We start from the raw sequence: 17,045 nt of genomic DNA on the forward strand, positions 1-17,045 counted from the left end.
AACACACACACACACGGTAAAACTATTTCAATCGCACGGCTTTCCGTTTTCTGTCGAATCATCTATACTAATGACAAAAAAAGTAAACATCACGTAAATTCACACCAAATTTCGTTTTGGTTGCCATCTATTTTGGATGGTCAAATTCAATTTCATTCACTAATAAAACCGTATCATTGAGTTTGAAAAGGAAATGACCTGGCAACCCACCTCACCTCACCTCATTCACCCTGGACCACTAGCGTGGCCTCCAGTTGGTTGCTATGTGGGTTTGTCCACTCACTCAATGGCACAGCACATCATGTGCTTGTGTTCCTCATGTGCTATGTCGACGTATGAGAAACAAAATCATTATTACTAGTATTTTACATTTTCCCCATATTTTGTGATGTCTTGTCCCATTCACATTTGCAAAAACAAGATCCTTCACAATAATTTCAGTTTTGCAAATTTCTATATTACAAATATTTCAATCAAATTTGTCTTTTTAGTTATGCATGTATAGCGCTAATTTTCTTTAGTGCGTTACCAAATAAAAAGATCAAATGGAAACCTAAATACACTTTTCAGTGTCGGGTCAAAACTGGGGTGAAGACCAAACTTGTAAAAAATTTGATAAACCAAAGCTTATAAAACCCAGTACTAGCTCAGTTCTGTTCACTTGTAGTCCAAGTATTTGTAGACTGCGAACACAGAAAAATCAAAACAAACCAAATACTATTCAATAAAACTATGTCGATTAATCAATCAACTACTGGTTCACCTGATTTGAGCATTACATAGCATTTTTGTTCTCAGACACAAATGCTAGTCAATGAAGATTATGTCAATTAATGGTTCAACTACTGGTTCACGTGCTTTGTGCATTACATAAACAAATTAGAAGTACTCCAAATTTGCAGGAGACTTGGTTTTTCCAAAGAATGCAACCAGAAACAAAGGTAGGAATTTTTCTTGGCAAAGTCACTGAGGCTACACACTGCATAAGATCAGATTTTTGCTACAGCCATGTGATAGCTGAGGACCCTACGAAACAGTGTCATCAAACTCGGTACGTCATCATCTTCCATTCATTTTGCAAGTCATGGAAGGTCCCCAAATTGGATTTATGTTCTTCGATATCCTTTCTTGAATATATAAATCATTAATAAAGATATTTCCAACTGAATATATATATATATATATATAGAGAGAGAGAGAGAGAGAGAGAGAGAGAGTTTTCTGACAGTCCTTAGTCTCCATTTTCTGGAAAATGGAGTGTTCATTAGTACCCAGGTTTTATCTCTTAAAATATTCCAAATCTTCAAGACAATCATGTAATTAAAATTAGTATTCTTTACAAATTTAAGGCAAAGTATATAGACGGAGACTCACAGCACTCGCAACAAAAACAGACAGAATAGTTCCTTGGCCACTCATGGTGACAAAATAAAAAACCAAACTGTTATTTCTGACCTGGGGCAACAGAACCTAGAATGTTGGTTATCTTCTTCTGTAGCTCCAGCTTGTTGGCCCCCACGAGTTTGTCAATTTCCTGACCATCTCTAAGGAAGAAGAAGGTCGGAGTGGCTTTGATATCCCATGATGTACTAAATTCCTGCACCAGAATAACACTAATTGTCAACAAATTCAGCAGATTCTAGAATAAATTTGCCGAAACAGTAAAGAATAAATCAGACAATCACTTTACACTGTCTGTGGGTTTGAATATCAAATTTTGTTATTCTTTTTAGTCTTTTCATTTACAAGCAGCCACATAACAAAAGATGAGGCATTTGGCGGGCTTCAAATGTCAGAAATGCCACTTTGTGTCACTTTACAAGTTCCCGATGTAATTGCATTACTTACAGTTAGTTCATCAACATCGACTGTTAGAAACATTAACGAAGGGTGTTTCTGAGATAGCTCGCAATAGAATGGTGCAACCATTCGACAAGGACCACACCATGATGCGCTGAAATTTGCAATCACCTGTTGAAAAATCAGCTCTAGTTGGACCATAAAAAGGAAACTTCCCAAATAAATCAAATTGAAATTCAATGCAAAATCACCAATATTAAGGAAATTTGTATATCATATAGTATTAGATGTCAAGGCCAATGTTTGTCCACTAATGCTTGTACGTGAGAGAGAAGAAGTGGGCAATGCTTGTAGACATTCATTAATGCTTGCTGTGAGCTGAAAGCAAATATTGTAGTTTCAAAAGGTATTTGGCATAATCTGCTACATTGCAGGTCACTCACCTCATCATATTGGTTATAACATGAAATCATCCAGAATATATATTCTTGGCAGTCCATTAAGAAAATTTTTTATTTTTCTTTTTGCTTGGTAAATGCTAGCAGGTAACTTCTCAAAACTAAGTAACCTGGTCATCGGATGTCAATATTCTTCATTCAATATAGTCCTAAAACACACATCATCGGTTATTACTGAAGGTAAGCAATCCAGTTCAAAGCAACATTGACGGGGATGATTTTTAATGCGGAGTTGTCTGATGTAATCTCTTTTATGGTAACTCTATCAAAAAGGAATAAATCAACTCACATAACAAAAATTGGATTAGGAAACCATAATAGGGCTTCCAATGGCAGTTAATATGGTTCGTTAACCCTCCTACAATACTTACAATCTTGCCATCCCTCCTTGCTTCTGACAGCTTTTCATCCCAACTTTCTTTGGTTGTGATGAGGTGAATATTTCCACCAGCAAACTTGAGATTATGATCAGAATCATCCCCATCATTCAGAGGCTGCAAGTAGGATGCAGATTGTCACGTCTTTGTCATTGATATAGTTGACTAAACTGACATTTTTGTGGAGGAAGATTTTTCAAATTTATTGTATTGCTAGCCAATTAACAAGGAAAATCAAAGAAGCTATAACATAAACATAACTAACACTTCTATTTGGACCTTTATGGAAAATGAGTCCTTTTTCCCGAAACATTTGGAGGCAAAAAACACATTCTTAAACATAGTCATCGCAGAAAGCAAACACGACAAGTGAAAGTAAAATATAGTCATTCCATGAAATCCTATGGTGTTCATATTCTGATAATGTGACACAATGAACTTACCTTTCAAATTCCAAGTAAAAACATAGGCCAATTCTATTTCCTTATGACAATCAAATACCTTGCTATATATTTTTAATTATTAAAGAAAAATAATGAAAGAAAAATTAAGATCTGTACTCTCACATGCAAAAGTTTATTTCATTGCTTAAAACTGAGTATCGACCAAATTACAAATCAACAGGGGTGAATACTGCATGGGAACAAAGATATATGCTATGCTCCAGCTCAATATCAAACAATTATTACAGACAAGTCGAAAATTGTTTTTTCTAAAAAATGGATTATGTTTACCTTTTCATTAAAAAATTGGGATATTTTTATTGTTACAGCTATTTCTTTTTTTTTTCCTGAATGGAATATTTTTATAAAAATATTCAAAATAGTACACTTACATTAGGAGACAAATCTCCAAGGCCTAAAAAAGGAATTAACATTCCAATTTCAGCAAACAACATATCTCAAAAACACTAATAGGATCCATGTATCCGACTCCAAGACGTGGGACAAGGCTATATTGATATGATTCGAGTATTATGCTCAATATAAAAGAGCAGTCCTACTGGTTTTGTATGATCATTTTCCATTAGGCTTGATCACTGTTTTAGTTCTGCATGTAACCATTGGGAAGATAATGATGTGTACAAGAATTTATCTTTTAGAAGATAATATTATGTTACGAAGAATTTAATAATAATAAAATAAGTTCGAAATTTTACAACCACAAATGCTAACTTTGCTAAGAATGGCAATGATAGGTGATTAATAGAACATAGAATAAAAAAGAAGAGAAAATAAAATTAAAAAGAGCACTTATATATAGATATGGCAGAAGGAGCAAATGTTGGGAAAAGGGAAAGCATCTAGTACTTGAGATGTTGAGAAATTCTGAGAATTGCCTCTACTTGATGTTGTAAATCACGAGAGACAGAGACAGAGAGAGAGAGAACTTGTATATATATTTTTCACACACTCAACCTAATAAGCCTATGTAGGCTTCTATAAAGGATACAAGTCAACTTAATAACACAAGGGCCCTACCAACTATATGTAATTACATAATGGACCAATATATATATATATATATATATATATATATATATAACATTCTAACACTCCCCCTCAAGTTGGAGAATATATATCAAATAATCCCACCAATGCTTTGGTAAACATATCAGCTAATTGATCTTCAGACTTCACAAATGGAGTAGAGATGCTCCCACGTAATATTTTTTTTCGAATGAAGTGACAATCAACTTCAATATGTTTGGTCCTCTCATGAAACACAGGATTTGAGGCAATGTGAACTGCTGCTTGATTATCACAGAATAATGGAGTAGGAGCTTCAACTGTCAACCCAAGTTCTTTTAGAAAATGTTGTATTCAGGTCAACTCACTAGTAGTATAGGCCATTGCCCTATACTTAGCTTCAGCACTAGATCGAGCTACCACCGTTTGCTTTTTTACTTCGCCATGTAACAAGATTTCCTCCTACAAATGTGCAGTGGCTTGTAGTAGATCTCCTATCTGAAGGAGAACCAGCCTAGTTGGCATCTGTAAAACCTTCCACCCTGAGATGACCATTTAATTTATATAGTAACCCAAAACCTGGAGCTTGCTTGAGATATCGAATAATCCGAAGAACAGCAATCTAATGTGGCATTCTAGGGGCTCCCATGAACTGACTTACAACACTAACTGCATTTGAAAAATCAGGTCGAGTGATAGTGAGATAAATTAATTTCCCAACAAGGCGACGAAATCTGCCCGAGTCATTAAATAGATCACCCTCATCAGACACAAATTTTGTATTTGAATCCATAGGAGCATTAACCGAGCGACCACTCAACATACTTGTTTCTTCTAATAAGTCTAACATATATTTTCGTTGGGATAAACTTATACCCTTATTGGATCTAGCAATTTCAACACCCAAGAAATACCTAAGTTTACCCAAGTCTTTAGTGTGGAATCGATATTACAGAAACAACTTCAACTTAGCAATGCCTTCAGAATCATCACATGTGATCACAATATCATCTACATACACCACAAGAAATATGAAGCCAGCTTTAGTGCGCTGGTGAAATACCAAATGGTCGGTCTGACATCTGTTAAAACCAAATTTTAATGCCACCTCAGAGAATTTTCCAAACCAAGCCCGTGGAGATTGTTTCAATCCATACAGAGCCTTTTTAAGGCGACAAACAGTGTGAAAATACTCCCCCTAAGCAACAAACCCAGGTGGTTGCTCCATATAAACCTCTTCTGTTAAGTCACCATGCAAAAAGGCATTTTAACGTCTAACTGAAACAGAGGCCAATGTCTATTAGTAGCAAGAGAAATCAAAACACGAATAGAAGAAATCTTAGCAACAGGGGCAAACGTCTCATCATAGTCAATACTATAAGTCTGGGTATAACCTTTGGCAACAAGACGGGCTTTTAAACGCTCAACGGACCCATCTGGAAGATACTTCACAGTGTATACCCAGCGACAACCAACCAGTTTGACACCTGGACGTAATGGAACAAGATTCCACGTGCCATTCTGATGCAAAGCATCCATTTCATCTTGCATTGCTTTCCTCCAGCCCGAATCAGACAAAGCATCCTGCACAGTCTTAGGAACAAATGTAATAGACAACTGAGAGGAAAGACATGAGAAGGATGGCGATAAGGAATTATAAGACATAATGAGCAATGGGATGATTAGTGACACACGAGCGAGTACCTTTACGAAGTGCAATAGGCAAGGAATCAAACACAGTGGACTGTGTTGGATCCAAAGACTCTGAAGACGATGGAGGAAGCACGACAGCAGATGGCTTTAGTCTTCGAGTGTACACTTGTAACGGGGCAGGCAAAGAAGATCTAGGTTGAAGAGAAAGTGAGGAAAGAGGAACCGCAGGAAGAGGCGACTCAGGAGTAATATCAAGAATTGAATCACTATATGAAAAATATGGGATGGACTCACAAAAGGTCACATCCGCGCTAATAAAGTACCGTTGAGAAACAGGACTATAGCAGCGATAACCTTTATGAGAACGCAAGTATCCAAGAAATACACACTTTGTGGCACGTGGGTTAAGTCTATCAAAACCAGGACTAAGATTGTGGACATAACATACACATCCAAAAACTCTAGGAGTAAAAGAAAACAAAGGAGAATCAGGAAATAAAATAGAATGTGGAGATTTGCCATCTAATACAGATGACAGCATATGGTTAATAAGATGACAGGCAGTAAGAATAGCATCACCCCAAAACCATTTAGGCATGCACATATGAAACAAAAGAGCACGGGTTACTTCTAAGAGGTGTCGATTCTTACGTTCTGCAACTCCATTTTGTTGAGGAGTATAAACACATGAATTTTGATGAATACTTCCTTTATCACTATGATATGTATCAAAGGGGGTTGAAGAATATTCCTTAGCATTATCAGAATGTAGAATACGAATTGGGCATCCAAACTGAGTTTTGATTTCTTTTCGAAATTTTTGAAAAATTAAAAATAACTCAGAACGATCTTTCTTCAGAAACAACCAAGTCATGCGAGAATAATCATCCACAAATTTCACAAAATAATGAAATTTATTGATTGAAGAATGCTTTATTGGACCCCATACATCTGAATGAACCAAATAAAAGGACTAGAGACATGATTATTAACCTTAGACTTAAAAGACACACGATGGTGCTTACTAAGTTGACAAACTTCACATGACAAGAATTTCAAATGACTAAGACTAGGAACTTGACGCTGCAAAACTTGAAGTGACGGGTGACCAAGACGACAGTGCCACTGGAATAGAGACAGAGAAGACTGAAGAGCCACAGGATAAGGTGCCAAATCAAACTAATATAAGCCACCAGCTTCATACCCCGTACCAATCTTCTTCTTCATCTTGAGATCCTGAAACTAACAAAAAGTAGGATAAAATGTAACAGAGCACTGAAGAGATTTAGTAAGCTTACTGATAGACATTAAATTAAAGGGAAACTGAGGAACATATAAAACAGACGAGAGAGACAAGGAATCACTAAATTGAGTTATCCCCAAACCTGAAACCTTAGCGGATGAACCATTAGCAAGGGTAACTCTTTGAGAAGGAGGTATAGAATTAAAATCAGATAGAAGAGAAGAACATCCAGTCATATGATCGGATGCTCCAGTGTCTATGATATAATGACTACGAGTGGAAGACAATAGACGTGTGTGCAGTACCTGACTGGGCAAAGGTAGCCATGGAAGATGAATTAGATGCTTGCTTATAAGACAAAAACTGAGTATACTTGTCACTTGGAATAGGGACCGTATCTGATTCAGCTACGTTGTGAGATCCAGAAGAAAAATCATTCGGAGAGGAGGAAACTTGATTTGCATAACTAGATGATTTGCCATGAAGGTCCCAACAAAAATTCACAGTATGATTAGGAAGGCCACAATGAGTACATTTTCGTGATTCCCTGCCACGGCCACGTCCTCCCCGTGAATCACGACCGCCACGTGTGGAGCGTCCCCCATGACCTCCACGGTAAGCAATATTTTCACCCTTTGAAACTATCAATGTTGAATGCTCACCACTCTGCCCAGTATTCAAAGTTGAGGTATCACTTGCAAGTGTAGCGCGTTGAAGTCGAGAAAACACATCAACAAGAGATGGAAGTGTGGGACTGCCCATAATCTGTGAACGAAAAGACTCATATGCTGATGACAAACCAATAAGAAAATGGACAACATTAAAGTCCTCACGTTGTTGTTGCATACTTCGAACATCAGCAGTAATGGGCTGATACATATTCAGCTCCTCACAGACTCCCATAACTTTGGAATAATACTCTTCTATAATGTGATTACCTTGTTCAAGATTGAAGTACTACTTACAGAGCTCATAAACACGAGTGATATTACCTGTCCCAGAATACAGTTGCTGCAATCTGTCCCATATCTCCTTGGCAGTATCCAAATAAAGTAAAGTTGAACTGATTTGGGGTTCAATACTGTTTATCATCACAGATAATCTGAGCATTTTCCTTTTCCCATGCATCAAAAGAAGCATCAGTTTCGTTAAGTTTCTCTTTAGTGAGATGAGTACCAAGGCCTTTACCTTTGAGAAAAATTTTAACAGATTTAGCCCACAGTATGTAATTCTTCCCATTGAGTTTAACTGAAGTCATGGGAGAATGAAGACCGGATGTGGGAGGAAACAAATCTGAACTGGACGCCATGTTGAACCCAGCAAAACAGAGAAGAAAAAGAAGCAGAATTTGTATTCTGGCAGAATTTGTATTCTGGCAGAACCTGGCAAACGGGCCGGATATGGGTGAACGGGCCGAATCTGGGCAAACGGGCCGGATCTAGGTAAACGGGGGCTATCCCAGGTTTAGTAAACCCGGGTTGGAATAGCTATCCCAGGTTTAGTAAACCAAGATTGGAATAACATAACCGTGTAACCAAATACGGGTCTTTTTCTTCACACCTTCACAAACACCGGTGAACAAAGCAGTGGAGACAATGGCGACCCAGTTACAAGCAACGGCCGAATCAATAGGCAGCTATCTCTACAACTTCCGGCCAAAAAAAAAAACACGAATCGACGAGCCTCGCCTCTGTAAATCAAGACGGCAGATCTCGGCGAGCTCGCTGACAACCAAAAAGAAGCTGCCGACAACGACGATGACGAACGATGCAGATCTGACGACGACGAATGACGATGCAAATCTGATTACGGTGAACGAAGAGCTGTCGGCGACGAACGAAGAAAGCAGGGACACCAACACCACAATCGTGATTCCGATCTTAAACAACACAATTACAAACCCTCACACCCATGAATTCATGTAGCTCTGATACCATGTTCTAAATCATGAGAGACAGAGAGACAGAAAGAGAACTTGTATATATATTTTTCACACACTCAACCTAATAAGCCTATGTAAGCTTATATAAAGGATACAAGTCAACTTAATAACACAAGGGCCCTATATATATATATATATATATATATATATATATAACATTCTAACACTTGACAGAGAAGAACATCATGGTGCAACTCTTACTAAAGAGAAAAATTAAAGGTGATGAAGTTGGGTATTATATCGATTCATAACAACAAATAGTCTTTCTAAATCATCAGGAGAAACCGCCTGAAGCAAATTTATCATTGATCCCAAAATTGACAGTGCAACTTGTCTCTAGAAGAGTTTCTCAGTTCAATTGGTCACTGTTTCCTGCAAACTGAGGCATTCACCTTACCTAAGGTCATATTGACGTAGCAGAAGCTGTGAAATTATTCACAAGGAACAAGGGTTACTTTGAATCCACAAAGTAGGGCAACTTTGAATTCACAAAGTTGAATAAAAATTGCAAAACAATTGAAATATTATTAATCAAAGGTTAAATTATGCTCTTGCAGAATTTGTATATTTATAATAGAGAAAACCTACACTCAAAGGAAACTAAAAACATAAGGAAACTAATCCTAGAAATAAGCCTAAAAATAAATTCTCTCCTAATCAATAAAAACTACTAAATATAAAATGTCAAAGCATTCCGACTTCGTTACCTAGAACAAAAATCCCGAAATAATCACTAGGCCTCCTAAGAGAAGAAAACGGATTTTGGAGCCCTAAACGAAGGTTTTCAACCGAAAACCAACATGGCCCACAAGCTAAAGCTAGTGGGTTTTTATCAATGTGTCGTTTCCACCAAAAAAAAACACTCCATTTTGGTCAAAAAGGGACTTGTCAAACTATTCAAAATTTTGTCCTGCATCACATATACATACACATACTAAAAGACAATCAAACTATACTCACACGGATACACATACACAAGAAACGCGCGCGCACTAACTCTAAGACGCACCTCAACTAAACCCACCCACTCGCCCACCTAAACACCTAGAATAAACACTAAGAAACACTTGACTAAACCCATTTCCACCCTTATACTTAATCTTGCACCGTATCTTCTAATAATCATATCCCCTCAAATACTTCATATAGGATATCCACTTCGTTTTTGGAATACCTCTTCTCCCCAATTCATATAACCTATCAGTGTCAGCTAAAACTATATCATATTTATAGTGTTCTGGTATTCAAGCATACAAATTCTCTTTTCTAGAACCTTTTTTCAAATTTGATGTTTTCACAAATTCAGAACATAAGGTAAAAAGGAAACAATAACTAAACAGAAACGATTATTCCACAATACAAAAAAAAAAAAAAAAATAGGAGTTACAATAGACAACCATAACCAGTGTTAGGATTTCACACACACAATTGACAAATAGAATAGATAAAAGCACACACAAGCAAAATGAGATTTATGTGGTTCAGCAAATTGCCTACGTCCAAAGGCAAAGAACGACTATCTTTACTTCAAAACTTGATTACACGAACTCAATTCACTTTTTCTCTCTATGCAATAATACATTTCTCTCTTTACCTCTCTCCCCAAACCCATCTCTATTTATAGAGTTTTCAAAACCCAATTCCTTAGTGGATAAGAATTCCGCAACTTGACTACAAGGAGTTACCATATCAGTCACAACTCTAAAATAGAAGCATCCCAAACGGAAAAGGAAACTAATTTAAATTTCAAACCACAAACCCAACAATCTCCACCTTGGCTCGAAATTCGTCTTCACATGTTCTTTATAGCTCCACCTCGACTGAAGATCTCTCCACCTTGAACCTAACATCTTCTTTCTCCTTGTCGTTCTTCGCTATTCCGCCATACTTATCCATTCCTACCAAATTCCAAGTTCAAATAATTGAACCTGAAATCTACTTTCTCATCACCAAATCGAACTCTTCTTGCTTCTGTAATAAAGGATGGTGCTCTTGTAATTGCCAAGACTTCTTCATTCTCTTACCGCTCTTGATCCTCCAATCTAGTAGATCTCAAAATAGGCTTCCCTTCTGTCTTTGCAATTGCTCCACCTAGCATAGTATTTCCCAACAAAATATATAGATCATTGACCTTCCTTCCCAAAAGCATAACACATGATATTGTGTATGATATGATAGAAGAAGATTCAGCAGCGGACATGTGGAAGAAGTTGGAGAATCTGTATATGGGAAAGAATCTCGCCAACCGGTTATTCTTGAAGCAAGAGTTATATTCATTTAGGAGAAAAGAAGGGGGTAAGCCCACAAGAACATCTTGGTGAATTCAACAAAATTATTTGTGATTTATCTAACGTTGATGTCAAGTTAAGTGATGAGGATAAAACAATTATTTTGTAAATATTGTTACGCTCTGCCCATAAGCATTTATTCAATACTTTGCTTTATGGGAGAGATACCATCTCTATAGAACAAGTTAAAAGTGCTTTGTTCTCTAATGAAAAGTTGAATAATGAAGAGAGTTGTGATGAATCGTACTCATATCCTTTGAGTTGATCTTCCCCCAATCTGTATCTTCCATCTTTTCCAGTTTCTTACCTAAAGCCTCTCATAGCCCTGGCTAAATCAGTAAAACCCGCATCCGAACTTGTTAAAGACTAAAGTTCCTTCTTCCATCAAACTTCTCAACCACGTACTTTCCATCTGTAATACTTGCCGCCATGGCTCTAATACCACTTGTTAGGATTTCACACACACAATTGGCAAATAAAATAGATAAAAACACACACAAGCTGATGGAGAACCGGGCCTGGCCTGAGAGCTTGAAAACCACATGGCCCACACCTACTATTGGAGATGTGGGAAAGAAAGATAAAATTAAGGATTTTTGTTTATTTATTATTATTATGGGATATTTAAGCAATTTAGGGTTTTATTTATGGTAATAGGTTGATTAGGGTTTTTCTTCGATGCCTATTTATATGTTGGTTTAGACATTGGGAAAGTCAGCTTTTTATGATTATTATTGATATTGAATTTGAGATTATCTGTGATTTTTTCTCCCTCTGAATTCTTCTTCTCTTCTGATTTCTTTCCCTCTATTCTTATTCCCTTTCTCTCTCAACCTCTTTATTATTCTACTTGAATTTTGATTTCGAATCACCCCTACCCGCTGCTACATCAATTGGTACCAGAGCAAAGATTCATGGATTTCTCTACTGTTCACAGCAATCAAACCCTAGCACCAATCCCAACATCAACCCTAAACCCAACCAAGTCAAAAAAAATAAAAATAAAAAAAAACAAATTCGGAAATCCTTGTGTGATTGTCGTCATCAACAATAGCTGTCACCGGAAATCAGTCGCAGTAGTATTCTCTCGTCGTCACTGCCGCCATCCTCACGTCATCAAAGCCATGCATAGCTCATAAGTCTAACTTCAGCCAAGAACTTTGTGCACTCTATTGCAACTGTCACCGAGATTTCAGCATTATTCTGGAAAGTCAACTTTGGAATATTTATTCACCAAAATTTCAGCGTGACTGATTTTGGAAAGTCAAATTTGGATTATTGCAATCTGCGCGACTAATTTTGGAAAGTCAACTTTTGGTTATTGCAATCTTTGCAATCCTTATTGTCACCAAAATTTTAGCGCTAATGATTTAGGAAAGTCAACTTTTGGTTATTGAAATCTTTGCAATCCTTATTGTCACCAAAATTTTAGCGCCACTGATTTTGGAAAGTCAACTTTGGATTATCCCATCTGATTTGGAAAGTTCAGATTTGGGTATGGAAAGGATATATTTTGTTTCCTTAAAAACTTGATTTGACCAAACTCAAATTTAAAATAGTCAGATCCAGCCCATTTCAGGAAGTAGCAGATTGACCCAAGCTTAGCCCAGTTTAGAAGATCAGACCAAATTTCAGAAATAGTTCAGCCTGTTCACTAGTAGACTGACAAAAAAAGAAAAAGAGAGCACAGTTCAAGCAGCTATTTTGGAGTAATCTTCAACACTCAGGAGCATTCAATTGGGATCTACATTCTACTTTGGAAAAGGTGCATGTACTTTAACAACAACAAAAAAAATTGTTATTAGTACTTTTATCCATTCGATTAGTTTATAAATTGCAAAAGGTCCTAATTGAACCCATTTGATTGTTGAACCAAATTATTTATTTCTTTTACTATTATTTTCCTTTGAGTGCCTTTCTTGCCAAAGGTTAAAAATAAAAAATAAATAAATCACGTTTCCACCTTATTTTTGCACCTAAACACTTGCAATCAGTGCATGAATTTTGGCATAATCGATTTCATTGCATTCTGATTTTCTTAGTTGTGCATTGTTCTAGTTTATAATTTAGTTTACTTAATTCAATTTGAGTTCTATGTTGGCATTATCCTCAACCATTCTTATATCATACCTTTCCACCACGACCATCAACAACCTTCTTTAAACCATGTCCATTGACCAAGCTGATACATCTTCTTAACGATGTCAGAGGCGAACATCGTTTTGTGTCCCCAACGGCTTTGTTCTAAGCCAAGCAAGGTTAAGATTGTTGAGTCCAAACCAAGCTTCCCATCACACGGAAATAGAATTAACTGGTGTGAAAATGAAAGGGAAACAAAAACAACACTGAAAATAAATTTGGAACAACAACTTTTGAAAATTGGAAATAGGCTTTTTCAACCTCCATCCTCAATCAGTGAGCTCCTTTGGTTGCTTAACAAAACTGATCACTTGTTTTGCAAAGTACAGCAGGACCCATGTGCTTCAATGCAAGCTGCACTCTCTCCAATAATGAAGGCTTTAATTGCTAAAGAATTTTTAAAGCATTCAGATTGTGACGTTAGAGTTGCAGTAGCCTCATGCCTTAGTGAGTTAACAAGTATTACAACACCAGATTTTCCCTATAAAGATGATCAAATGGTAGAAGTATTTCAGGTGATTGTATCATCTTTTGAAAATCTAGCTGATACATCTTGTCCATCTTATGGTAAAAGGGTCAAAATCCTCAACACATTTGCAAGTGTCAAGTCATGTTTGATAATGCTAGATTTCGAATGTGAAGAATTAATTGTCCAGATGCTTCAGTACTTTTTAACAGAAATAAGAGATTATCATCCGGACAATATCCTTAAACATATGGAGCAAATTACGACTCTTGTACTTGAGGAATGTGACTATATCTCTATAGAGCTACTTCGTCCTCTTCTAACTAGTGTTAGGAAAGGAAATCAGACTATTTCACCTCAATCTTATACATTAGGAGAAAAAGTCTTGAAAAACTGCGCTACAATTCTTGAGCCCCGCCTTCCAAAGGCTCTACAATTTTTGGGCCTTTTGTCCACTGATTTGGTGGAAGTAGTCACTTCTATTGGTCAAGATGTGTCTGAAAAAGAGTTTATTGTGTCAAACAAGGATGTCAAGTACAATAGTAATTTCTGGAAGACACTTCGGACATTCTTAGAAACAAATTTGAAGTTTCCTTTTGCATCTTGTCCTTTGAATGATAGAAAAATTGAGGTTGTGAAACAAGGTCTAGGAAAGTAGGTTAGTTTACTTACTAACGTGCACCTAGACTCTTGGAATTTGTTATTGCCGATAATGGAATATGCCTATACAAGTTTAACAAATCAATTTACTGGCAATTATTTTTTCGAAATTGTCTATAATTCATTTCCATGCCAGTCCATTGATCATGTTCCTTCACCTCCATGTATGTATTCACTTGAGTTTGTTGATTCCTTCGTTCAGTTTGTTCATGATTTTTATGCCGATGTGCAACAGGAAATTGTCTTAAGTAAAAAGAATTATGAACTCATTGCATATGCTCATCATAGGAATCATGAATTTAATGAAGGAGATTATGCTATAATTTGTTCACTACCTCAACCTAGTCATAAAAACTCCTTCCAGATGAAACATGCCAAATTGATAGACTTTGCCACATCATTCAAAAATCAGGACCTAATGCGTATTTCTTTGACTGGTCTTTGGATATGAGTATTAGTTCAATTTTTGATGTGGAGTATCCGTTACCTAACCGAGGCACCTTTGAGCCTCCTATTTTGTTGGCATGTGTTTCTACAGGTAGCGTTCCATCTTTCTTAGCATCAGCACCAGCACTTCCGTCTTCTCAGCTGCAGTATATGGATTGGATTGATCGTATTTGGGATGTCCACAATTACCTTTAGCTTCAGATTTTACATGGATTGTAGCAAAACAACTTTATTATATTGACTCTTACTTTTTGAATATATACATTTGCATTTACTCTCCGGACGAGAGTTCTTCTCAACCGGGAGAGAATGATGGAGAACCGGACCTGGCCCGAGAGCTTGAAAACCACATGGCCCACGCCTACTACTGGAGACGTGGGAAAGAAAGATAAAATTAGGGATTTTGTTATTATTATGGGATATTTCAGCAATTTAGGGTATTATTTATGGTAATAGGTTGATTAGGGTTTTTCTTCGATGCCTATTTATATGTTGGTCTAGACATTGTGAAAGTCAGCTTTTTATGATTATTATTGATATTGAATTTGAGATTATCTGTGATTTCTTCTCCCTCTGAACTCTTCTTCTCTTCTAAATTCTTCTTCTCTTCTGATTTCTTTCCCTCTATTCTTATTCCCTTTCTCTCTCAATCTCTTTCTTATTCTACTTGAATTCTGATTTCGAATCGCCCTACCCGCTGCTGTATCACAAGCAAAAAGAGATTTACTTGGTTCAGAAAATTGCCTACATCCACGGGCAAAGAACAATTATCTTTACTTCAAAACTTGATAACACAAACTCAATTCACTTTTTCTGTCTCTACAATATCACTCTCTCTACCTCTCTACCCAAATCCATCTCTATTTATAGTCTTCAAAACCCAATTTTTTGTGGGACAAGAATTCCACAACTTGAGTACAAGGAGTTACCATATCAGTCACAACTCTAAAATACTCCCATATGGAAAAGGAAACTAATTTTAATTTCGAACCACAAACCCAACAACCAGAATATCAGGTAACTGAAGAGAAACACTAATCTGATAAAGGAAATCACTAAATCTATAGTCTAGATGCATAAATTTTGTTTTGAGTTTTTTGAACCTGTTAATTAGGCAGGTATCAATTAAAAAAGATTACCTTAGTTAAGCAAAGTCCCATTTTGATCTTCAGAAACTAGATATGCTGAACTACCCAGAGTATCCTGAAAGTGAAATTAAATTAAAGAAAATGGCAGAGCATTAAAGTCAAAATTTTAACACAGATTAACTAGGGGAACTATTCTAAATTAAAATGAACATTTTAAGCCTCTATCAATAGAAAATGGTTCATTAGTTCACTTCAACTTTATTGTCAATATGTTTTTGAAAGCAAATACATGTAGACATTCTCCTCTATAAAACCTTCCCAGAGCAAGTTAAAATAAAATAGTGTCTTTTTTTATTTAACATACATGAATCCAATGTGCTAATATCAGCTGTTTATTATATATCCTCATTAAATAGATTTCATTGGCAAAACCCATTATTTTTTCAACCAAATTTGCTAATTTTTTTGTTCCAAATAATTTGAGTGATACAACAATAAGAAGTATGAACACGCATCATTCAGATTTTTTTTAGAGAAGGTATTAGAAAAGAGGAAATTGCAAAACTAAAATATCAAACTACATTATAACTGAACCAATTGAATGTGAGAAACAATGAAGATGAAGGAAAATTAACCTTGATTTGAGCTTCTTGTGTTGATCTTAATTAGTTTTTCGGGCTTTACAGGCCGGAAATTCGAATCAAATCCCTAAAAAAGTGAACTTTAGACTGTTCGTCGAGTTTTCGTAAAGTTTGACATTCGGAGAACACTTGCACATGCATATACACAACAGAGGATTGCCGGCGAAAATAGACGATTAATCTGTTTTGGTTGGCGCAAAATGTCATTTTGGTTGAAATTACTTTTATACCCTCGTGGAACTTCTCTTCGTTCAATTTTTTTGTACTTATACACGTGCTTTCCCTAAACTCAAATATCTGACCTCCTCCTTAAAAATTAAGAGCTAATTTGGTACGTGGGATGGAATAAAAAAAAGTAGGATGGAATGATATTT

At 36.3% G+C, this 17,045-nt stretch overlaps 1 protein-coding gene across 1 annotated transcript; it reads right to left on the reverse strand.

Moving 5' to 3' along the window:
- Positions 1 to 697: 697 nt before the first annotated feature.
- Positions 698 to 16,855, reverse strand: LOC132313419 (thioredoxin H-type-like). The gene is made up of 5 exons (XM_059812172.1): positions 16,666 to 16,855; positions 16,082 to 16,145; positions 2,630 to 2,752; positions 1,849 to 1,971; positions 698 to 1,597 (listed from the first exon to the last, which is right to left on the reverse strand). Exons 2-5 carry the CDS (start codon positions 16,100 to 16,102, stop codon positions 1,445 to 1,447), a joined length of 420 nt encoding a protein of 139 aa, XP_059668155.1. The 5' UTR covers positions 16,103 to 16,145; positions 16,666 to 16,855; the 3' UTR covers positions 698 to 1,444.
- Positions 16,856 to 17,045: the final 190 nt, after the last annotated feature.

The sequence above is a fragment of the Cornus florida genome, unplaced genomic scaffold, assembly GCF_030987335.1.
Source record: "Cornus florida cultivar Cherokee Brave unplaced genomic scaffold, ASM3098733v1 CherokeeBrave_3.0.0_Hap2_Chr06, whole genome shotgun sequence".
Taxonomy (NCBI): domain Eukaryota; kingdom Viridiplantae; phylum Streptophyta; class Magnoliopsida; order Cornales; family Cornaceae; genus Cornus; species Cornus florida.

What these genes read in the sequence shown, in the direction of transcription:
- LOC132313419 (XM_059812172.1), bottom strand. Translation starts at nt 16,102, where the DNA reads ATGGGACTTTGCTTAACTAAG. An exon ending in TGGGACTTTGCTTAACTAAG is followed by an intron (nt 2,753 to 16,081) that starts GTAATCTTTTTT and finishes TCCTACTTGCAG; the next exon opens with CCTCTGAATGATGGGGATGA. An exon ending in TCGATGTTGATGAACTAACT is followed by an intron (nt 1,598 to 1,848) that starts GTAAGTAATGCA and finishes ATTCTGGTGCAG; the next exon opens with GAATTTAGTACATCATGGGA.